Here is a 25,538-nt window from a genome sequence, read left to right as displayed (position 1 = left end):
AAAACACTCAAGGGGCGTGCATATTCGGCAGGGAAGCTTTTAATTGAAAATAAATTTTGTTTGAACCTGCGATAAAATATTACTCCGGGGCTGATCTGCAAAGATATTACTCAAATAAGAATAAAAGACGTCTTATTAATCGTGTATGAGTACCCAATCTTTACAAAGCCACATACATTTTAGAACAAGTGTTGCAATTAACACTTTCATTAATACTACCTCAAACGTGCCCACTAACTTTTTCGACATCCAAAGTTTATTCTTCAGATTTTTTCACACAATCTTAAGCCCTCTTCTTCAGCATTCAATACAAACAATGGGTTTTTTTAGACGACAACTCGAAGTCAAAAGGTAATATATTGAGTTCTTTTGTTTTCTTCTGTTAAAAAACGAAAGAAAAACAGAAACATTAGGCCTCTTAAAATGCAGTCCCCCAAAAATCGACTTCGCCCCTCCCCCTAAAATGACACAGCTGGAAATACATTTCATTTTACATCCATAGCCATTTCTATACTAAAATACAAGACTAACATAACATAAAAGCGAATTTATAGCAAAGAAGTCTGTTGGGAGAACTGCCTCAGAGGGTTATGCACCTCTGAGGCAGTTCATGATTGTTCCAGAAAATAATTCGTGTTGACAATTTTTGAGTTTCGGCACTGAACGTTTCAGAAAAAAAGATCTAATCCACTTTAATACCAAACCTTTCATATGAAAACTTCATTCCTTTTTTTAGTAGTCAGCGTAATCCTCAGTTTACATTAACTATCCCTATCTTTCATCTACTTTGCCTCAGACTGAAGTTCACAGAATTTATGTCTTATTTTGGTCTTGACGCAGTTCAATTTAAGACTATTCAGTTTTTTGGTCAACTTGTTCAACATTTACATGTCCTTTGTTTAGGCAGAAGTTCAAAATTTATCAATAAAACTTACCTTTGTTAAGCTGGACAGCATTGTTCCATTTGTATTGGACATCGTTCAAGAGTCCTTGTTTCATCAGCCTATATACTCCTTCCACATAAAAGTTATTATAGGCAAGGAAGTTAACAAGATCGTCAACAACATCTGGTCCTTGTTTCGTAAATATAACCACTCGGCTGTCATGTGGTTGATTAGACATTATCTTTAACAGCTCCTCCTTTTGCTTTGATTTGTCTATTGCTAAAGAAATTTCAAATTTAACACCTGCATACAGGGCTCCTTCAATCAAATTTGGAAAAAAAAGCAAAGGCGACTCCATTGATTCTTCTTTGAAAATCCGTACGTTGTTGCTCCACTTAGTTGTGCAAGCAATTACTTGACGAAGAATTTCGGGCTTACTTTTCTTAGAAATTGAATAGTAATGCATCAATCGGGCTAAAGCATCCGCATGATGCCGAATAAGGCTGTCAAGATTTTCAAAAACAATTGCTGAACATCGGTCAAGACTAAAAGTGAAATTACTTTCATGTTGATCTAATAGCCGCATAAAAGCTGGTAACGTCGCAGCGAGAATGTCAAATCTTTTTGTATATTTTGCTACATTATTAGTGTCATTAAAAGCGCCATAAAGATCACAACAATATTTTAATTCGTTTTTATGCAGCCCCAAGACTTTAGATATTTCTATTCCAAGTTGATGACAATCTTCCCATGATGCACAGATAATTAGATTCCGCGGTCCAATAACAAGGGGATCGTCAGGAAAATCGTTTGATAATAAATTATTCAAAAGAGGAATCATATATACTGTCTGGACCTTTTGAACTATTAACGTATCTCTTAGTTGTTGAATAGCAGGCCAAATATAAGCTTCAGACATGAGCACAACTTCACGTTTATTTAAGCTAAGAAATCGCATGAGTCTATCATCAAAGTGGTACTCAGAAAGATGGTTCCGACGTGGAGGTTTTCCTTTGCCTTTAACTAATATCCGAAATATACTTTGTTTTTTACTTAAATTTACTCCTTCAGATGTAGGACAGGAAGAAGTTCTGATCTTATCATCCGCCTGTTCTGAGGATAAGGAAAATCGCTCTGGTTTTAATCCTTGTTCATTTACATTTTTCGATTTCCGCGATTCCAAAAACTGTTTTCGACCAAAAGGTATTGACTTTGACGAAGGGTCAACATTTGATTGTAAAGTAGGAGAGGAAGCACTTCTAACACAACTATCAGCTTGCCCTGAAGACAAGGAGGGTGGGCTTGATTTTATGCCTGGTTCATTTGCACTTTCCAATTTCCACAAATGACCCTTATGTGCAGACTGGGGTGGAGAAGGCGAATAATCAGCATTTGAGTCACATGAATTTTTAGCAGCAGATAAGTGCAGATCCATAGAAATATCAGAGGCTTTTTTGTAACCGGTCGAGGTTGTAACACTTTTGCTTTTATTTTTATCTACTTCGTCTCTCAGCTTCGCAACTCGTATTGGAAGAGATCGTTTCACTTCTTTTGGTACTTCTGTTTGATTGATTACTGATTCAGGATGGAGATCAGAGCTTGGATCTCGAAGGGACTCTCGAGAGTGAAATGACTCGACCAGATCCTCACTAAAAGTAACTCGACGGGACTCTCGTTTCGAAGACAACCGTCGCTTTAAATCGTCTACCTTACTTCTTATTGCTGGACGAGACCTGAAATAGAAATATGCGTTACAAATAGAATTTCAATACATTTTTTTTTTTCTACAATAGCTTAAGCTCCAATATCAGCAAGCCAACAGCAAAACACAATCAAAGGTTACAGACAGCCTTAAAAAAAGGTTCAAGAAACAGAGATGAAAAAAGAGAATGTTTTCTTAACAATTTGTTTCTTTCTTTAAATCCAGTTTGTGTTTTTTTCCATGTCTCATTGTATTTTTCCATAGACTCCTTCAATTTCACATTTTCTTTACTTATAGACAATATGGTTTATTTAAAAGATCTAATTGGTTTATTTAATTTTTTTTTAACTTTTAAATGTGAGTTTTCTTCCATTAGTCTCGACAGAAAAAAAAGAGATTCTTTTGACCAATCTCAAAGGGAAGGATGAATTCCCATTGCCCTGTGTGTAGTATTAAAAACAAGCAAATAATTATTTTTCGCAGTGACATTGTCACTATATCACTGTAGAGAAATATAAATAGAACAATCATCCTAAAAAATATCTGTCTACTACAGTTTCGGCGCGTATAAAAGCTCCTCCCATTTCCTTTGTTCAATCTATTCATTATAAATTTCTCAGTTCCTCGATCAACTTTAGACAATGGTGCTAACCTGTATTGCGAAAGCAGAAACAAAGGGGGGTGTAGCCAGTTCGCTACTGTCCCATCCCACATGTATGACTTGACTGAGTGGCGTATTCAGAATTTCTAAAAGGAGTTTGGATTAAATTTTAACAAATACAGAAATTTCCAGTGCTAACTTCTGACCAACGCTGCAACAACCAAATACCCAGAATTTCATAAATAGTGGGAAAGGGATCCGCGAAGCGGCGGGACTATTTGAAATTTGCCACAAAATGTTTCATCACAAAGGGGCAACCTAATAGTTTCAGCACAGATTATCTAGTAGGCTTCACAATAATCTGTGGTTCTGGATAGTAATATTGCGCCATAGTGTCAAAACTTTTTTCTTCTTGGCAAGGAAAAATATTCCTTTGAATTTTTCCTCTTTAATACTCTTTTTTTCGGCCATAAAAATGTGCTTCGAAATTTGATGTAGGACCTTTATTTTTCGTCCAATAACTGGTGAAATAACCCTATCCGATAAAATACCAAATGTCTGTTAAGAACTGTTTGTCGTGAAATTTTTAGTGAGCTACTAGAAAATTAAAGGACATGAAAAGAATTGTATATCTGTATTATAAGAAGAATATAAAGTAATGCTTGTTGTTATTATTGTGGTAATATTCTGCCACAACTTACAAATTACGTAAAACTTCTCATCAGAAAGTACTTTTTTATGACTCGTTAAACTAACTCTCACGATTCTTTTCATTGTCTTTCCAATTTCGGGTTACGTACAAGCTTGGTAAAAAACTTGGAATGCATCAGAATTGTGTTAAGATTATTTAAAATTATTTAATCATTCTTCTAGTTACCAGGTTTCTTGTCAGTTGCTAATCAAAATTTGTTTTGTCCGGGGCATGCTTGGAGCCAGAGGGAGGGGGTATGCCCCCTCATCTCTTTTTTTAGGAAAGAGTTAAATTTTCTAAAAGCTAATACTTGATTATCTTCTCAATGAGCTTCATGTACTACAGACAATAAAAGTCGAACCAATATCAATAAACACGTGTGAAAAAAGGACGTGAATAAATTTAGTTTAGCTGCGAGTCTACATTCATGCCGACCACATAATTTCCCTTTGAGAAAAAATGATAAAACTATGGAACTGAAATATCAATGTGAAGCGCCAAATTTCCTAATCAAACGTCATCACGTTATGGCATTGTTCAAATAAAACTTATTTTTACCTGGATTTTCTTTACAAATTCATTCTTTGTTTTTCTTTCCATTCTCAAACCAATGTTATCTTTATCTTTTGCATTATTACTTTTTTTTATCTCTTCAAATTATTACATTCTTTCTTATCCCCTAGACACTCGATTCCTCTTATTTCTTTTCTTGCTCTCCAGACTGTGAATACCGATGCCACTCGCGTGCCTACCCATGAAAAAATCTAATGTCACTTATGTTTCTCTTGGTTTATATGTTCTACGGAGGAGCAGCATCCCAGTCCGGCTTTGTCTAAAAAAAAACTTAAAAAAAATACAAACGACTGACGTCACATTATTTTTTTATCAGTTTCATTGCTTTAGAAAACAAGGAAAAAAGAATATTACAAAGCTTGTCAACTGTTATTTTAGCCTGGTGCATCTATTTGGTGGTAGGTTTCAAACGCAAAAACAAATCATCATGTTTCGATTTTTAGAAGGTATAGGGATTTACACACGAATTAAAAGTCAAGCATCTAAAGAGTCAAAATGCCACAAAAGAGGAAACCATATTCCTATTGAGTGCAAAATGCAGGGATAGGGAAACTTCCCTGTAAATAGACAGGAGGTCAAAGTACCTCAGTGCACATCAAGCAATAAAAGGCATATTTGTTTCTTTTATGCACTAACCATTAGTAGCTCAAATAGAGAATGAGAGAGAGAGGGGGGGGAGAGGGAGAGAGGGAGAGAGAGAGAGAGAGAATGAAATAGACTTTTCTTTTTTTTAAAGTTTATTTTATTTCGGACAAAATAAAAATTGGGAGACTTTTTGAAAAGCAATCGAATTATTTAAATTTTTTGTGAGAAAAAAAAGTCCTCTTAGGGAAGAGGGATTAAGCCACCTGGAAACAGCCAGAATAATACATAATGTTATTACCTATGTTCAGGAGGAGAAATCTCTTCAAAGCACGAAGAATTGGCAAGTAGAGATAAAGCCCTATGCCTGGGTAAACTTGCACTTCTCAGCAAGCGTTTTTCTCTGCCGGATCCAAGTATATTCACTGAGTCAGACTGCAAAAATTCACAAATTAGTACGGATTATTTTCTTATTCCGGATTATTACGGGTTAGTTCTTATTTTCATTTTTTTTCTTATCTGCTGCATTTAGCCACTTTTTCAGGTCGCCATTTTAGTAATAAGCAATATTCTACAGAAGAGGCCAAATGCAAATATAACTTTATAAATTGATCTAAAAAAAGAAAAACCAAAAAATAGAATTGCATAGAGCAATTGAAGTGATACCCATTTATTTGAGTATTTGAGGTGGTACCCATTTCACTTTGCTGCTAAGGAGTATTTAATTTTAGTAGATAGAAGCTCTTAGCAAAGATCAGTTCAGAGGTTACAGGTATTGTTCGGTAGGTCAAGATTTTCGGTTTCCCGAGGGTATAATCAGGAAATGACACGAGCACCTGAGTAAATCAAAAAACGAAATGTGCACGAGCTGAATCTTTCAGGTAGTGTCAGATAAAATAAGGGGGACAGAGGGAGTTAAAAGGCTATTTACATTCCTAAATCAGCTACAACTGCAATTTTTCTCACAAGACAATATAAATGGGTTTTAAAATTTTGGGTTACTACGGGCCGGGGTTCGTCCATGACGAGAGGGAGATGAAGGTAATACAACATTAGAGATTTGTCCATTATTTTCTTTTATATACACAATTGACTCATCTGTTTCTACCGTAACAATTTTCTCAAGAAATGATCCCACTGGCACCGTATTATGCACAGAGGGTATATAAAACTATTGACTTTACCTTATTGACTTCCCTTAGCAATCAATATCCCCCTTTTTAAATAGCGAGCAACTGGCCAGACTTTAAATCGAAACAGGCCCAATCCGGAGTACTGATGAGCTGATTTTATTTTAACTGACAGCAAATCTTTCTTTTTTTCTCACCCTAAATCTTCGGTCTGGAGCTCCATTTTTTACCATAGTCTGCTTTTCAGAACTACTAATTAAATACTATTTACATTCAAACGGAGCAATTTGATTCAAAATATTTATATCCAAATTGAGCAATTTGGCAGCTTTGGGAGTACCCTGTGATGCTACCCGCTTGATTGAAAACCTTGCCGACTGAGGTGACGTATTATTTATGCTGTATGTACACCAAGGCAGTATCCAGGGGGGGGGGGCTTTGGGAGTACCCTGTGATGCTACCCGCTAGATTGAAAACCTTGCCGACTGAGGTGACGTATTATTTATGCTGTAGGTACACCAAGACCGTATCCAGGGGGACCCCCCCCCCGAAATTTTTGACCGAGTCAAAAATTAGTCTAAAAAATACCTGTAAAGACAACACCTTACCAGAAAAAAAATATGCTCCTACACTAAATCCTATTGCATTTTGTGGGTACACGGTTCTGATCAGATTACGCAATTAGTTAACCGTAGGTAACCCCATGTCCACCTGACCTTGCACAATAAAATAGGGTTAATATGCACTGTTATCCTATTGTATTTTGTGGCATTCAAAAATCCTATTGCAATTTAGTGGGTAAATGGTGGTGATCAGCTTACGCAATTAGGTAACCCCATGTTCGCCTTATTATGCAAGGTCAGACCTTGCATAGTAAATTAGGATTAATGGGGGCTCAAGGTAAATGTTATATGAGAGTGCAAGATTGTCAGTTCAGTTCAGTTCAATTTCGGACTTGGATAAGAGAAGAACGATTTTCAACATGAAGGGGAAATGTAACATTACGTCGTTTTTCGCGCCCAAGCGGACCAGGGATGTTTCTGACAGTGGCGTTAGCGGGACGTCTGCGGAGCATTCATCTACACCTGTGGATCTGGAGGGCACTGAAACCATCGTTGAAGCTTCCGAATCACGCACACTGGAACCAACCACGATGCAACATGCACCTACACGAACTCAGTCTTTGTCGTCGTTTGCAACTGACGTCGATCCCTTTGTCAACAAAACCTCCAGTCTCGATGCAAAATCTAAACTGCGTTTGCTGAAGAGCCCTTGGACTCCAGATATCTCCTACATTTTTCCAATATCCGAAAAACGGAAGCTGAAGTTTCAGTTAACTTGGCTCGCCCGTTTCAGTTGATTGTCCTACTCTCCGTCTGAGGAAGCTGATTTTTGCAGATTTTGCGTTCTGTTCTTGTCAGAGACAGCTGGCAAAGGCTGCCACCAGCACTTGGAGAATCTAGTCACCAAACCATTCAGGAACTGGAAGGATGCGATAGAGTCCTTCACAGCTCACCAACAAGCAGAGTTTCATAGAAACTGCATCGTATCGGCTGAAAACTTCATTTCTGTCTCGGAGAAAAGGCAGAACAATATCGTGCACCAACTAGACGCGGCGAGGAAAGCGCAGGTTCAAGAAAATCACCAGAAGTTGCGACCAATTGTTGAGACGGTGATATTTTGTGGGCGGCAACAGCTTGCCCTTCGTGGTACCAACGATCCCCGCCCCATTTCGGTCTCAGATACAGAACCTTCTCACAATGATGGCAACTTCCAAGCACTACTGCGGCTGAGGGCGAGACACGGTAACGATGTTCTGAAGAACCATCTTCTTTCTGCGGCCGGAAATGCCATATATCTTTCTCCCATCATCCAGAATGGTATTATAGCCTCATCCGGGGAGCTTCTTCAGCAGTCTATTGTGGAAAGAGTAAACCCAAGTCCATGCTTTTCGGTGCTTGCCGACGAAACAGCGGACGTTTCGAATACCGAGCAGCTGTCTGTTTGCATCCGCTACACTTTCAAAGGGAACCTGCATGAGGACTTCCTAGGTTTTACCCCAGTTTCTGATTTGACTGGGCAAAGTCTGGCTTCATCAATCCTGTGATTTCTCGAAAGCCTTGGTCTTAATCTGAACAAGATGGTTGGTCAGGTGTATGACGGTGCAGCAGCGATGAGTGGGCATCTTAGGGGTGTCCAGGCTGTTATACGTGAAAAGTATCCGAAGGCGCTTTACGTCCATTGTAGTGCGCACATTCTCAACTTGGTCATCTCTTCTGTATGCTCTATTCTGGCGTTAAAGCATTTCTTTGGTGTCTTGTCACAAGTCTGCAGTTTTTACCATACTTCCCCACTCAGGACACAGAATTTAAAAGAGAAGATCAACGAAATACTACCGGATTCCAGGAAACATACTTTAACCAGACTCTGCGAAACAAGATGGGTGGAGCGCCACGATTCAGTCGTGCGTTTTCTTGAGCTGTACCGACCAATCCTGCGATCCCTGGAAGCTCTTGAAGAGAATGGAAATGTAGAAACTTCTGCAAAAGTGGCGCAGCTGTTGGACACTATGAACCAGTCGCAATTTGTTGTATGTCTCCATGTAGTCAAAGAGCTTTTCTGCCTTACGCTTCCACTGTGCAAGACTCTTCAATCAGTTGACTGTGATTTGGCAGCTGCATGCAGGCACGTGGAAACTGTCCTTTCAAAAACAAAGGAAATGCAAGGAAGTGCCGCTACTGCTCCGACGTCTATTTTCGACGAAGCTAAGCGTTGTGCCAGTGACTTAAGACTGGAGATTACTCGTTCATGGACGAGAAGTAACCAAATTATGCATGCAAAAAAGGAAGACTTTTTCAATTACTGTAGAGCCTTGCTCTTCATCACTTTCCTGGACCACTTCTCTTCCGAGCTGAAACACTGATTTGTGCTTCACCAGAAACTGCTGTCAAATCTCAGCGTCCTTTCTCCTACCAAAATTATTTCTGTCCATCTGAAGGCATTAAACCTGGAGTCATTGGTTGAATTTTATGGCGATATTCTTCCCGAGCCAGACTGTCTGAAGCAAGCAATTGAGCTATGGCACATCAAGTGGGAGAATGCGCCGGTATCAGAGAGGCCTACTTGTGCTGTGTCTTCGCTTCAGGCATGCGTCGCCACCTTTTTTCCAAATGTTTTTCTTTTTCTGGCTGTTCTTGCGACGTTACCTGTTAGCACTGCTACTTCGGAAAGACGTTTCTCAACGCTCAGAAGGCTCAAAACCTGGCTGAGAAATTCAACAGGAGAAGAACGATTGAGTGGCTTAGCCCTCCTTGCAGTCCATAGGGACGTTGACATCTGCCCGGACAGGGTCATCGACATTGTTGCAGGGAAGAAAAATCGTTGCCTGGATTTCGTTTTATAGATATTCATCATTACGTTTAGCTAAAAAAAAAACAACTAAAAAATATATAGACTACTTCTACTATTTGGCTTCTTTTTGCGTTAACTGTTTTTGCTGTCTAAAAAAAAAGAAAAAGAAAAAAAAAGAAAAAAAAAGCTTGTAGTATTTAACTGTATTTAAATACTTGTCTTGTTTTTGCGTTACTAAAAAAAAACAACACGAAAGTATGCCTAGTGGACGCGTCCTCGTTCGCAAGGGGCAGACTAATGGTCTCGAGCTAACGTAATGTTGCTCGAGGATGTTAGACACGGGAAAAAAGTCCACGAGAAAAAATCGGGTAACCCCCCCCCCCCGAAAAAAAATCCTGGATACGGCCCTGAGGTACACCGCTAATAGACAGCACTTTCGTAAAAGATTATATTTTCGTTATTTTAGACTTGCCTATCGGTAGCTTTTCGAACTGATAAGGCATTCAAGATCACCAAACAATTTTTACCGAAATTTGTACGAAAATACAATTTGGCATTTTGGGAGTTTCCTGTGGTGCTGAGGGAATTCGCTAATGGACCCTTTGTCTTTGACACGGTCAGCCAACGCTGAGGCTCGCAAAATTATTTTTAAGAAATCGCATCACCTAAGCTTTTTTGTAGAAATGCACATTGAATTTTCAAACGTTTAAGCCATGTAAGATTCATTGTTTAAACCATTTTTTTTCTTTTTTACTAAGATAAAAAGTTTCGGAACATAAGTAAGAGATAGGCCATATCAAGGTAATAAAACAGAAATTCTTTTAAAACAGGACGAATAGAAAAGCTTAAATATTAAATAGTAACGAGACACTTCTCTTCGAAATAGGATATGTGACATGGCCAGAAATTGAAATTCTTCCAATTCTCCAGAAAATCAATTCTTGAGAATTGAAATTAAAAAAAGGGTTTCCATGAGAGTACCGAGTGTGGACCTAATTAGTGGGGGAAAATTAGTAAAAATTAGCTTACAGGCCTATAAAAGGTCAAATAAAACCAGGAAGATATTATTATAAAAGAAGATAAGAGGCCAAAAATTACAACTTCTTCTACTACTACTACTACCGCTAAGAACTATCGCATCACCCCACCACTTGAGGTCAAAACGGGATGTACAAGTTCCTCCTCCACCGTTAATCTATTCTGAGCTTCACTCTGAACTCCCTCCTATGATGCTCCTATTTCTTTTAAAATGTTTCCTTGTGATCTCTTCCCAGTATATATGAGAAAATCCTACTTTTCGTTCATCAGGACAAAGACAATATATTTCTAGAGCACAGTTTTTACAAATAAATGAATTAACAACAAAAAATCAGTTTAGATTTTTGTTTGAAAGTTATCAAAACAATCTAAAGAAATATGGCATGAACTAAGAGCAACCCAGTTGCAGAGCCGTGGTATCATTTAGGGGTGAGCCAAGAAAACCATGGCCTTCTGGCTTTCAACAATTGAGAAAAACCTTGGGAAGCTAAAAAAAAGAGCAATTTTTAGGGAATCACAGCAGAATGTTTATGATCTCTCTGCGGATAAGCTTTACATTTCAACCTGTTTAATATTCATGTATAATAAAACTATTCCTTATAAAAAATTAACTAGCTTCGCAATTTACTACTTACAAGTTACTGCCTAGTTACAAGTAAATTATAGAACTTGAAAACCAAGAACAAGATACGACTTGGAAGAGCAATTTTGAGTTGTTAACAAACGTTCATGCATTGATAAAGGTTACGCCTCTTCTTGACATGAAGCAGATTGTGCATGCCGTGAATGGATACCATCCCAAGCCAATCCAAAGAGCATGGGTAACTTATATGAGTGGGAACTAGCGCTAGTGTGGACAAAAAAAAACTGTCAAAGCCATTTAGCGTTTGGCAACACTTGATATTTTTTAGTGCAATAATAAGAATAATTAATCTAATTGCTGTAATTGGTAAAATTAGGGTAGTTATAGGCATCTAATCTCAGTTTCTGATAGAAAAACAATTACAAGGCTTGAAAAAACGCCAAACGCTAGATGATGTTGATGGGTTTTTTTCGTCCACGCTAGCTCTAGTTATAAGTTATCCATAACCTTTGAGTCAATCCTTAAACTTTCTAAGAGACAATCTCAGTTTTAACAGATTATGCTTTTATCTTCAGTAAATTTTGACAATATCAAAAGAAACATAATTTCAAATTTTCAGGAAGATGACAAAGACACTGTAGATGCCACGGTTTCCTAAATACTTTGAAATAACATCCCAGTTCTAGAAACATACCTGCAAACAGGAAGAATAGGCAGGGAGATACCCCCAGGAAAAAAGAGTGGCGGTATAGAATTATCGCTTTGAACTTTGTACCCATCCTCTCCCCTTGTTATAGTCCCTTTATATACTATTTCTAAGAGCATCATTAGTCAGAGAGTAAGACATCAAACAAGTACCCCTGTACCAGCATTATCATGCATACTCTTCCTTACAAAAACTAATGGTGGTTCTTTATGGCGGTATGTTTTTCTGGATATAACAGAATACAGCTGGAAGTGGTAGGGTCATGATTTTTTTCAATGAAAACAAAAACTGCAGGAAAAATTCTAAATTTTGTATCTTATTGTGAAAAAAACTTAAATTTCAGGTAGGGCAAGGACAGCTTCTATCTTATAAATATCTTACCCATATTCTGATGTTCTTATGAGCATGGAGGTCTGACCCTCGAAAAGGGAGGGGGTTGAGTATTTTCCTGGAAAAATGGGTCCAGAGTATAAAGAGCATTTACAGGTAACCTCCTTCCATGAAAGAGGAGGTGGCTTTAAACAAAAGCCCCTCCCTCTGTTTATAGTTGGTAGGAAGGAGTTATAAAAAAAATAAAAACATATTACTATAGACATGTATCATATGATGTGTTATTTATATTCTTAATATTATTGGTAAAACAGGAAAAATCTTTTCAAACAACTTGAAACCCATATCCAGCACCAGAATAGGGTCATTTCAGGCTGCATCATCTTAACTTTGAGATCCCAAAATTTCTGTGTACATTTATTTAATTATAAATCCCTTTCTCTTCAAACGAAATTCCTGGGTATAATACTACTATCATTTACCTGTGCTAAATAATGCAAAAGTAAGAATAATCAAATGAGGTCATTTGATAACTTGAATTTTTTATAGGGATGGGCCTTTTCCTTGGTATTGCCAATTGGAAGATTCCTTCCTGTGTGCAGTTATTTGTGAAAACATTAGATGTAATATTTCATTATGTGATGTTCTTCTGCTCATCAAAGTTCAAAGAGATCAACATGAGGAACCCTTGTGAGAATTTATCCCCTCATCTTGCCCTTCTCTACATGGAGGTATTTATAGGTTTGACCAATATCAAACTTATGCGAACTGACATTAATTTATAAAATCAAAATCTGAGATAATACTAAAAGATAAAACAAAACCTTGGTTTGCAGCAACGGACAACGACCCCGAGAATCATCGCAAAGCTGGTTTATGCTATGCTTGATACCAAGATTGGAGTATTCAACTTCACAGTCAAGAGTCTTTGTCGCCATATTCATCTTCTTTTCAGAAATTTTTTTCTGAATGTTTAACCACCACACTGCATCCAGTGATGGCTTTATTTCACCTTTGACACTAATATTCTGACAAGGCTTAAAGCTACTTTCCAAGCCTGATTTTAAATGTCTTATAGCCTGGAGCAAGCGTGTCCCTTCAGTAGAACTGAAACGTATTATATCAGATTCGCACAAATCATTAGGTAATACAGCATTAATGTCCAGCATGTAATTTTTCAAACTGGAATTTCGGATTTTCTCATCTGGAATTTGAACATCACCATATACCAATGACAAATTTTTCCTTGATACACCAATAATTTCAACTGCACATTGTAAATGTTTTGATTTACCTATAAAAGTCTCAATCTGTTCTAAAGCACTGCTTGACAAAACACCATTTGGGTCACCCCTTTTTCTTAATGTCAACCCTTTTTCTTCATCATCCTGCACTAGACAACAGGGGGCAACTCCGAACATCTGAATTCTCCTTGATATAGGTGGAATATGCACCATGTCCAAGGGTAATTTATATAGGTCCATATCATCACGATTTATATCTTTCATTGTAATCCCGAGATCAATTAGCTCAATATTGTAGAAATCCTTTTTTCTTGCTTTTCTACATATTACCCTGTAGTGTCTTTGGCTGTGCTTAAGGCCAAGAACAGTGCAAGTTGGCAAAAAGGATAACACGCGAAATGAAACACTTTTCTTTTCTAAACTTATAAAATAAGTTATTAAAAGTTCTTCAATTTCTATCAAGCGTTGCTTAAAATTTGAGGGTAACACAATAAATTGTCCATTAACTTCAACACGAACAACTTCTTGTATCAATTCCCGCATTTTTGCCTTATTTTTAAGCCTGAAAATAAAAATAGAACTTTTATGTGGTTTTAGATAATCTAAGTTGTCACTAGAAAGGACATCATCATGTGAGAAATTCAAACCATACTGAGAAACATAGGGATTCCCTCTTCACCCTAATGACCTATCAAAGATTCCACACATAGAAAAAGAAAAGTTTATGACGAATGCCCTAAAAAGTGAGAAACCAGATATTTGGCATAAAACGCTTCTTGAGCATCCAGCCTAAATTAGCAGTCCCAGGTATAATTAAGTATCTGATTTGTCGCTAGTCTTTTATTGAGGTTTTAGATGACTATTCAATCTTTTGAATATTGACTGTGTGTACCAGTCTTTGCGATTCGTTATGCAAGATAATAAAAACAAAAACAGCCCTCAGATATTTTGAACCTCACAAAAGCCTTCATGTTTCTATGTTAACATTCAGTTTTTATGTTAAACTGATCAATTTCGCCAAAAGCCTATTTGCAGAAAACTTTCATATCATTGAAAAAAATTTTAACCAACACACCTTTGCTGCACTTGTGTCCCCTATAGCTGAATTTGTAACTAAAATAAGACTTTTTTGTGCCAATTATTCTAATGTTTTATTTTCTTTTTTGAAGAAGAGTATCTCAAAACTGCTTCATTCAGTTTTTCATTTGAGTTTCTTGTTCTTACTTTCAGGAACATCCAGTTTTTCTCAAACTTTATACATGCATTTTGGCATGAACCATTGTATTTTAGGAACCTCCCACTGACCCTAGTAAATAGATAGACAAAACTGTAAACGAAACAAAGAAAGAAATTTACATCAAAATTTCATGCAATTCAGCAAGAGAAGAGAAAACTGAAAAAAAAAAATAGTAGATCAATAGTAATATGAAATACTACTTCATCACCCTAAGAATTCAATTTTTATATTATGCTTTATATGAAATTTTAGAGTAGTTAACAGAACAGAAACTTCTTGAATCATGGGGTTTTTACAAGCAGTCTAGCTATTAATCTATACTGCAACACAGACAATTGAATCTTTCACTTTTATGGTCTATCAAGGGTCTGGTTCTTAGTTTTTATTTTGTCAATAATTAATCATAGGCAGTACAATGTCACTGGCTACATAAAAAGCAATGTGGGCACAACTTTTTTTCATCAAGGCACTTTGTATAGAAGGAGTTGTTGTAGAAACTTTGGAAAGAGCTCATTCGATTTTAAATTAAAAATTCTAGTACACTTTTTAAGAGTCAATTGTGATTAGAGGGTGACCAGCCCCCTTCCACGACCATTAATTCCTCAAACGCACCCAATCAAAATTTTGAGACAACCACCTTGTTCAGAAAAGTTGAAAGGATCCAGTAACTATGTCTCTGGGGATGTCGAACCCCATCCCCCATTGACCTCAGGGCTGTAAGTTATGCAATTTGCCCTCTGTTTACGTATAGAACTTGTTGTTGAGAAAGTTTGGCATGTTTGAGCTCGTGTCCAAAAAGACAAAGGGCACTCAGGTGAACCTTTTAGAGAATGTTGAACTAAATCAAACACATCATGTGCATACGGGTTTTCAAAAGAGTGTAATTCTAGAATGACTGGGTGTATTAACTTGGAACTTCCAGGAAATGATGAGGGGTATGATCAGATGACCCAAAAAGGCAGTATTTGCGCGCTACTACTTCTACCACTACAACTACTGCTTCTGTGGCGAGTATTCCCAAGTCTGAGGATATTGAAGTGAAAATTTGGAGAAATTTGACCTGAATCAAAACATACACTGAGCATACAGATTGTCACAAGGGCGTATAAGTATAATCTTTGGAATGGCTTACCATATAAAGCTGAAACGTCCAGGACATCTTGAGAGGGATGTTAAACTGAACAAAAGGCAACATGTGCATACTACTACTGCTACTAATACAACACTACTACTGCTCCTACTATTACTACTACTACTACTATCAAGATTAAGGGTATGAAGGTGAAAATTTGAGAGAATATTTTGAAAAAATTCAAACTAAATCATAATACACTATGTAGATGCAGATAGTCAAAAGGGCATATCTAACGAATGGATTAGGGTATTAAGTTGGAACTTTCAGGGAATGCTTCAAGGGGAAGACCAACTGACCAAAAGGCAATACATGCATGGTACTACTAATACTAATACCACTGTTATTGCTACTACTCCAACTACTTCTACTGCAATTGCTACTAATGCTAGGAGTAATAAAATGAAAACGTCAGGAAGTGCCGAGGGGGAATTTGAACTAAATTAAAACACACTAAGAACGTATAGATTAATCAAAAGGACATATTAGCAATATCATAGTAATAGATAATTGTATTAAGTTGAAACTTCCAAGCCTTGATGACAGGGTGTTCAACTGACCAAAAGGCAATGTGTAAATATTACTGCTGCTACTATTACTAATACTTATACTGTTAATACTACTACTAATCCAACTAGTATTCTTGCTACTACTACTGTGACTGCTATTGCAAATGCAGCTAAAGGTACAAAGGTGAAAGTTTCAGGGAATATTCAGGGGGAAGTTGGACAGAATCACAACACCCCAGCTGTATGCAGGTTGTGAATAGGGCACATCAGCAATATCTTAGGAATGGTTTAGTATGTGAAGTTGAAACTTAAAAAGCTTGTTGTGGGGGATGGAACTATGCTAATACTACTACTACAACCAATGCTAGTACTGAAGCTAAGAATATTGAGGTGAAGCTTTTAAGGAATGTTTAGGTGGATGTTGAACTGAATAAAAACAAACTGTGACCATGTAGATTGCCAGACAGATGTAAAAGCAATATCTCAGGACAAACTTACATTATTAATTTGGGACTTTCAGGGTATGTTGTGGCAGATTTTGAACTAACCAAAAGGCACTATGTGTATACTACTAATAATACTACTACAATTGCTGTAGCCAATGAGGCTAAGGGTATTAAGGAGAAACTTATAGGGAATCTTTTTGGGGAAGTTTCAATTCAAATAAGAAAACAAAATACATCCAGGTTTTCAAAAGCAAACATAAGCAGTATCACAGGCAGCAAAGCGCTATCATAGAAAATTTTAATTTGATTGGACGTTAAAAGTTCTAGTGCCATTTTTAAGAGTCAAAAGTGATTGGAGGGCATACAACTCCCTTCCAAGTCTATTAATTTTCCATGCACAGTTAAAACATCCAGTAACTATGCTTTTGTGAATGTTTGGGAATGTCAATCCCCCACAGCCCTCAGAGCAAGGACTGTAAGTTATGCAACTTGCCCATTGTTCACACGTACGGTAGTATTTGATATTGGGAAAGTGGGCATCTTTGACCTCTGGTGTAAAAAAAGACTAAGTTCACTCATGTGAAGCTTTCAGAGAATGTTGAGGGGAGTGTTGAACAAACTCAAAACATATTATGTGCATACACGTTGTCAAAAGGGGGAAATTCAGGAATTACTGAGGGTATTAAATTGGAACTTTACAGGAATGATAAGGGAGATTCTGAATTGACCAGGGGCATGTTGAGCTAACCAAAAGGCACTAAGTGCATGTTACCACTATTGCTACTATTACGACTGCTATGACTGCTGCTTCTACAGAGGTAAAAGATATTACGTGACACTTTCGGGGAACCTTTAGGGGGGGGGGGAGTTGAATTAAATTAAAACACACTGTTTACATTAATGTTGCCAAAAGGACATATGATCAATTTGTCAGGAATAGCTTAGTTTTAAGTTGAAACTTAAAACTCTTTAAGGCATGTTATAATGGATGTTGAATTAATCAAAAGTCACTCTGTGCATCCTGCTACTAGAACTACTGCTGTACACTTTGTATGTATGCAGGCTGTCAAATGGCCACATCAGCAGTATATCAAGAACAGTCAAGAGCATGAGGTAGAAACTTTTAGAACATGCCAAAGGGTATATTGAGCTAATACAAATGCACTATATGCATAAAAATGCTACTAATATAACTACTAGTAGCAGTAGTACTACTGCTGTTACTACTAATATTACTAAGCCTAATAGTATTAATGTGGAACATTCAAGGACTGTAGAGGGGGGGGGGCGGGGACAGGCTATATTAAAGAACAATATGTGCATACAGATTATCAACATGATGTATCAGAAATATGTAAAAAATGTGAAATGCCACTACTGCTTACTACAAATACTACTACTGCTTATCACTAATACTACTCCTGTTGCTATTACTTCTGATGGGGTAGAGGGTATAAAGGGTAACCCAATACCCTAGAATAAAGTATAAAGTAGAAACTTCCATGGAAAGTTTATGTTACTTTTAAACTAAATCAAAAGGCACTATGTATATGTTGGTTGCCAATAAACCGTCTCAGCAATATCTCAAGAATGACTGAGGGTATTGAGTTGAAACTTTTAGGGCTATTACTTTTACTAAATCTGCTCTTACAATTGAGCTAAATAAAAAAAAAGTGTAAGTTCATCTAGGTAGTCAAAATAGCACAGATATAATGTTTAGGGAATGGTATTAAGTTTTATTTTTCAGGAAAACTTGAGGTGTTAAACTAAATTAAACAATACTATATGTGTCCAGATTTTCAAAAGGGCAAATATTATTAACAATTGTTGAAAAAGTTTTTCCAGCATATAAATAGTAAGCCAAACTATGGATTCTCATAGAAACAAAAATGAAAAGATTTAATTTTTTTTCCAATGAAAACGAATACATCAATAAAAAACAAACGTAAATTAATTAGAAAAAACTTTTTTGCAAAATAATTTTTTCAAAGAAAAGTAGAGCTACATTAAACCAATAAGGAGCAGAAATAAACTCAAATAATTCTTAAAAGGGTAAAGCTACCACAAAACACCAAAAAAATAATAAATGGAACCCAAATGAACAGAAATTATAACAAATAATCAAGTCAAGCTCAAAACAAGCAGAAACTATGACGAGTAGGGCTGAAGCCCCCGTGCTTTCTAGAGACCAGAACATAATTTGCACTTTATTGACAACAAATTACATTTTAAATGCTTTAACTTTATTTAATAAAAAATTATTAGGACTTTAAGGAATAAATATCAGTACATATATATTAAACTGTCAATCAACATTTTTTCAGTAATCTTATTTATGACAGTTTTTTTATATTATAAGAAATAGAAACATTCAGTTTGAAATAACGATTGTTTTCAGTAAAGTGCAATTGATGTTCTGATCTTAAGAAGGCATAGTGGGGGGGGGGGGGGGTTGGAGGTCAGACCTACTCATCTTAGTGTCTGCATGTTTTGAGTTTGACTTGATTGTTTAATGTAATTTTGGTTTGTGATTGGTGTTCTGCTGTAATTTTACACTGGGAAAAATGTTTGACTTTATTTCTGCTAATTTTTGGTTTAATCTAGCTCTTTACTTTTCTTTGAAAAACTTATTTTGTGAAAACATTTTTAAATTAATCGACAAACAGAAGCAACCCTACAGCAAGTTTTGTTTCAAGAACAAACAAATATTGCCAAAGATAGGTTCCTTCAGAAATGGATCTAGTGTTCAAATATGGATCTATGAAGGTGGTTCCAAGCTTAACCTCTGATTCTTAACTGCTGAAGACTTGAAATGTTAACAAAAGTTGGTCTTAACCTTGGAAAAAGCATATAGTGTGGAGTTAATCTTCAGTTATTGAGCACAAATTCATCCTGTATGCAACTACAGCCATATTGGACAATGAATAAAATTATTTCACAGCAGGATTGGTAGGCCTAGACAACATGACCCTATTTTGTGGAGTGGTATGATAAATTTTGATGAACTTTCTGCTACACCAGACTGCAAAGTAATTTTTTCACTCAAAAAGCCATTTCATCATAAAATAGTTTATCCAATTGTACTATTGGTGCAACTTCAGTTGTAAGATAGGAGTAGATAAAGACCAGACAAATGTCAACTGGTTGTAGACATTTTGTAGCCTAGATTCTAGGTTTTAAACCTGAGCTGTTTACCATTTTCCTACTGTAGGGGGATTAATGTCCTCTCTGTTAGCATCCATGAAACTGGGTGTTAAATTATTTGTCATGTAGAAAAGTCCACTCAGAGCAAATTTGAGGAAAATCAGAATGGTTTTCCAAAGATATGCCAGATCTTCTTTGTAACTTTTGAGGTAAATATGTGCATATTCATAAGTCTGATTCAAAGAGCCCTTCCTGAAGAAAAAACACAACTGAAAAATACTACACAGGAAAATACTTTTTTTCCCATTTTACACCTCACCCATCAGATAAGATTCTGTATCATATAAAACGTTGGCACTCTAAAACACAGCTTTAAGACAATGTTTGTCACTCACCTTGGCTGATTTTGTGAGAGCTTCAATTCATTCATTTAAAAACTGTTGAATTTGTTCAGCAGAAAGGAAGGAATAAGCCAAATACTCTGGGTCAAGGTCAGATTGACCAACATTGTCTGTTCCCAAATAATAATAATCAAAATCAAACTCTGATTTATTGTCAATCTGATCCACAATCTAAAAATCCACATCTGGATTAAATAGAGGAGGCACTGTATTTCAGAATGTATTTTAAATCAAATTAGGTCTATGTCCCTGTTTTTAGCATCCTGAGGGGCAGAGGCTACCCATACAAGACACTAGAAAGTGAACATATCACTTGATGCCTTTTTTATGCTGTTCAATATTCAATGGTTAGTTTTGGAGCAAATGCCATTTTGAGCCCTTAATAGAGCCCCAAAAGTTTTAAGACATTTCTAAACAGTTGGATACTATGGGCTGCTTTGAGCCCCTTTAAGGGCTCAAAATAGAATTAGCCCCAAAAGCAATCATTGAGTTTGGAAAGAGCATAAAAAGACATAAAATGATACATTTGCTTTCTTTCTAACTAAATTATATGAATATGTATATATTTACCATTTTCTAACCCTAAAAAATAGCAGAGGAGTCAAGATAGGAGCTTGAAAGCACCTTTAGCATCTAAAAACATGGTTTTACTTTTATATAGGTTATGCTAGGGATAACTAAGTCTAGCTTAAATGTAGGCTACCCTCTGTAGAGTTTACATACTGGAAATTTTCAACTAAACAATATTGGGATATGACCTAAAGGTAAAACATTAAATGTTTTACCTTTAGCTAGTCTGCAAACCAACTTTCAGGGTAGCCTGAAATCTCAGAAATGTAAAGATAAAATAATTGAGCATTTACAATTCAACATTTTAGTTTTAGTCTACAGTTTGGCCTACTTAAAAGGAAACACTATAAAATTTTGAAAGCAACTTAAAAAAAATCCTAAAATACTTAGTTAACCTATATCATTTGTAAAAATGTTTCACTCTGCTTTACAACTACACCTGCCCTTAATGTGCATATATACAATGTAGTGTTCCACCAGATTATTAGTTTATTAAAACCAGGCATCTAGAACAAAAAGCATAATAAGCAACTGCAAGCATAATAACAACAAAAGCATGATAAGCAACTGCAAGCATATCCTTAAATTACCTTAAATTGCAGCTAGGAGCAAGAACTAGAAGCATAAACACAGTAGTCACGCATGATATTACATCCTCCTTCTTCTATAATAGAAGATTAATGTTGCTTACAGCCAGTGGAGGATGAACTGTTGTCAGTGTTATTAACATCCATAAGCAAAGGCACTAGGCTTGCTTCTCCTGAACCTCTACAACATATACAAGAGCACTAAGGGGCTACACACATGGCACTGCTATCACAGTAAACCTTTATTGCTTATACTATTTGATTAGAATTCCATTTTACTAAAATTATATGCTTTGATTTATCATAATCTAATTGAATAAACAATTTATAAATTTTCAAAAATTACCATGTTTACTTTAAGCTGTTACCATCAATTTTGTTTAAACTGGTGAACCCATAAATTGAACAAACTCTGACAAAACTAAGAACCAGAAAACACAAGGGAAATATGTAATTTGGGCTACATATCTGCACATCAGGAGGGTTAGGGGTAAAGTGTAGCAGAGCTGCAGTTGAAATATGTTAACTACAATTATTCTGCATATAATGAAGCAAGGATTTTTGTTTTTAACCCTTTTCTACAGCAACAAAATAAGAGAAAAAGGTACAAACAACAAGGTTTACAATGTTTGACCATTATAGTCATTGGTCCTTAATATTATTAAGCTTTAAATATTGTCATTTAACCTTATATAGAAAGCACTACAAAGCCAAGCAAAAGACTCCATAATCAAGTGGTAAATTTTTACCAAATCATATTATTCAGTTACAAATAAAGTGAATATACTACTTGATGCCTTTTATTATGCTCTTTACAAATATAATAATCATTTTTGTCAGAAATGAATTTTATCCCCCACCCCTCTATATACCAATTCAGGGTATATACCGAGTGGGCTTAAATTGCATCTCTCCAGCAGACCTCTCCTATGGCGTGTCACTGGGCCCTAACACAGTGACGAATTTTTGCCATCATTTGACCCAGAGCACAACAGATCCAGTATGGACCTTAATTTGCTCCGAAGTGCGAATTAAGGTAATTAAGGTAATATATTTGCACATCAGGGGGGTGGGGGGAAAGTTTAAACTTACCTCTCATTTACATCAGAAATAAAATTTACCCCCACCCCCTAATGTGCAAAAATAGCCTATATCCTGAATTGGTATATATAGGGGTGGGGGCTAAAATTCATTTCTGACAAAAATGATTATTATATTTGTAAAGAGCATAAAAAAAGGCATCCAGTGGTATATTCACTTTATTTGTAACTCAATAATATGATTTGGCAAAAATTTACCAATCAAGTTAGCCAGAAGCCCTTTCAACTTGAACTTTACCCTCAGACACTACCTAATTTCAGACAAATAGTTTGACTACAATTTATGTTTCATATGGACAATACACTTCTAAGTGCTTAAGAAGAAAAGAATGTTTTATTTTAAGTTTTCCATGGCAATTGTCAGTAAATATTTACCAAATCATATTATTGAGTTAAAACTAAAGTGAATATACCACTTGATGCCCTTTTTTGTGCTCTTTACAAATATAATAATCATTTTTGCCAGAAATGAATTTTACCCCCACCCCTATAGGCCTATATAAGAATTTAGGGTAAATATTTGCATATTTGGGGGGAGGGGGTAATTTTACTTATGTTGTAAATGAGACGTAAGTTTAAACTTTCCCCCACCCCCCTAATGTGCAAATATATACCCTGAATTGGTATAAATAAGGGTGGGGGCTAAAATTCATTTCCAACAAAAATGATTACTATATTCTTAAAGAGAATAAAAAAGAGCATTAAAGAGCATAATTTACTTAATTAACTCAAGTTTGCGTTAATTAAACATACTCCTGATGCAAATTTATCAGATCAACCTATTTTGTGCCCCATAATTTTTTTTTATTTGATCCACCCATTTTGCCCCCCCCCCCCCACTCCCCCCAAAAAAGTCCTTGATCCGCACATGCCCACATTGAATAACAAGGATATTCACTTTTCTCAATAATTCCAATCTGAATTATTATCTTCTCTGAAAATCAAATTTGTTCTACAAATTTGTAATAAACCTTTAAAAATTAATTTTTCATTTGCGAAATGGTGATTTACAAACTGCAGCTGCAGCTCAAAAATCCTTGATCCGCACATGCCCACATTGAATAACAAGGATATTCACTTTTCTCAATAATTCCAATCTGAATTATTATCTTCTCTGAAAATCAAATTTGTTATACAAATTTGTAATAAACCTTTAAAAATTAATTTTTCATTTGCAAAATGGTGATTTACAAACTGCAGCTAGGCTATTTTGATATTAGCTTGGCCAAGATTACAGCGTATAGAAAACAAAACTGGGAAAACCAGTTTCGATGCTACTGCCTGAGAATAGGGAGTTCGCTGGATGGAAATAGGCAATATTGCATCATAACTATTTACAATGAGCCGTTTGTATGTCGGACTTTAGGCGGAATTGTCACTTGTTAGTAAATTCAAAAATAGGAGGCACTGTACAAGCAAAACTATTTGAATTAGTAACCTACTTGTTCAGAAATTCTTCAGAATTTTAATGCTACAAAAATTAAGTTTCTAGGTGGTATAATACAGTAATTAGAGTAGTTTAAATGTCAAAAAGTTTTCAAAGTGTCCAACTACTGGGTGTCTTACCCTATACCTGAATTAGCATATATAGGGGTGGGGGCTAAAATTCATTTCTGACAAAATGATAATTATATTTGTAAAGAGCATAAAAAAAGCCATTGAGTGGTATATTCACTTTATTCTTAACTCAATAATATGATTTGGTAAATATTTACCCAATTGTCTTAGGCTATTTACAAAGGTTATTAGCCTAGATTAATCTTTCTTGAGCAGGCTAAGCTGCAAAATGAGTGACTAGAAGTAAGCAGGCCTGTGGGTAGGTCTACACTTATTAAAGTGCACACCCTAGAAATTTTCACTAAACTATATTGGGGTCTACGGGTAATTACCTTATGGCTAGTCTGTCAACCAATAAGCATGATCACGATTCGAACTTTGGGAGAAGAAATTGTATTGTTGCAATGTACCATTCGTTATGTAAAAAAGAGTGTCTGGAAGTATTTTTCGGTTAAAAAGCTAAATAAGCCAAATTACAAAAATTTTTCCTGTGACAAAATTGACCAAAAATTTAAAAGGAAAAAAAGTTAGGTTTAGACACCTTGAGCTGGCAACTTCAATGGTAGAACTTAAACATTCTTAATGCAAACATTCATTCTAGTGTTTCAAGGGTAGCGCTGTAGCGCATTAACCTTGCCATAGTAAAGAACCAAGTAGAAGTTTTAAATACTATTGAAATTCAAGGAGACACGTAGAAGGTCCAATTCTTTCTTGTTTTACTATTTATTCTAGCCTGAAACTTGGCAACACTCCTCGTAATTGGCAAAACCTTACCACAAATTACCGCAGAATATGGCCTTTATTGTATTTCTATAGCACCTGTCAGCAACTACTGAAAATCAGCTGAAAAACTTTCAGTACCTTACTATAGTTTTTCATTAATAATGATAAAAGAAAGACAATAAAGTACAAGAAAAAAGGAAGCCGGTCAGTGACAAGTGTATTGTCTTACTTATCAAACAATTTAGCTGAAACTTTAGACATGATAAACAAAGTTCTGTAATTTGTATAGGCCCATTCCAAAAATTTTATTCACTAAACTAAAAATAAATTGAGACGCTAAAAGGCCATAATCCCCGAATAATTTAAAAACCACAGTAAAATTCCAGATGATGTTCCCATCTTGGAAAGTGTCCTTGTAATTTTTGTTCTTTGGATTGAACACATATGGCTTATTTTTAACAAAATCTTGTTTTCGATTGATGTAATTTTTCAAGTATAGGCTATAAAAAAAATTTCAAGCGATTATCACTAAGTTGAAAAATTTTCAACTTCCTAAGTAGCCTAAGTTACGTGAACTAAGTGAAGGTATAAATTATGTAAAGTAAATTCTTCAGGTTTTTCACGCTAATGTGAGCGAGATGAATAACCAGTATACATTCGGCATTTCCCTAAACGCGGCATTTCTTCCTGTGAATGGAAAACATGGTCGGAAAAACT

The 25,538-nt window shown here is 35.9% G+C and overlaps 2 protein-coding genes across 3 annotated transcripts in view; one reads left to right on the top strand and one right to left on the bottom strand.

The window, feature by feature from the left end:
* Positions 1–24,461, bottom strand: part of LOC148950506 (uncharacterized) — a 70,746-nt gene extending 46,285 nt beyond the window's left edge. Inside the window, exons 1-4 of the mRNA XM_089092439.1 lie at positions 24,431–24,461; positions 12,996–13,977; positions 5,335–5,468; positions 936–2,617 (exon numbers count right to left, since the gene is read on the bottom strand). Coding sequence (XP_088948565.1) covers positions 936–2,617; positions 5,335–5,468; positions 12,996–13,958 — 2,779 coding nt within the window. The 5' untranslated portion in view covers positions 13,959–13,977; positions 24,431–24,461. The remainder of the gene's footprint in view (positions 1–935; positions 2,618–5,334; positions 5,469–12,995; positions 13,978–24,430) is intronic.
* Rh50 (Rhesus blood group-associated glycoprotein Rh50) overlaps positions 1–25,538 on the top strand; it is a 199,476-nt gene that overhangs the window by 110,263 nt on the left and 63,675 nt on the right. The gene's annotated exons all lie outside the window — the stretch shown is intronic.

Source organism: Artemia sp. Qi Xiang Cuo, chromosome 7, assembly GCF_049724085.1.
Source record: "Artemia sp. Qi Xiang Cuo chromosome 7, ASM4972408v1, whole genome shotgun sequence".
Classification (NCBI taxonomy): Eukaryota; Metazoa; Arthropoda; class Branchiopoda; order Anostraca; family Artemiidae; genus Artemia; species Artemia sp. Qi Xiang Cuo.
Note: the sequence above shows the minus strand (reverse complement) of the source record. Positions and strands in the feature narration are given on the sequence as shown.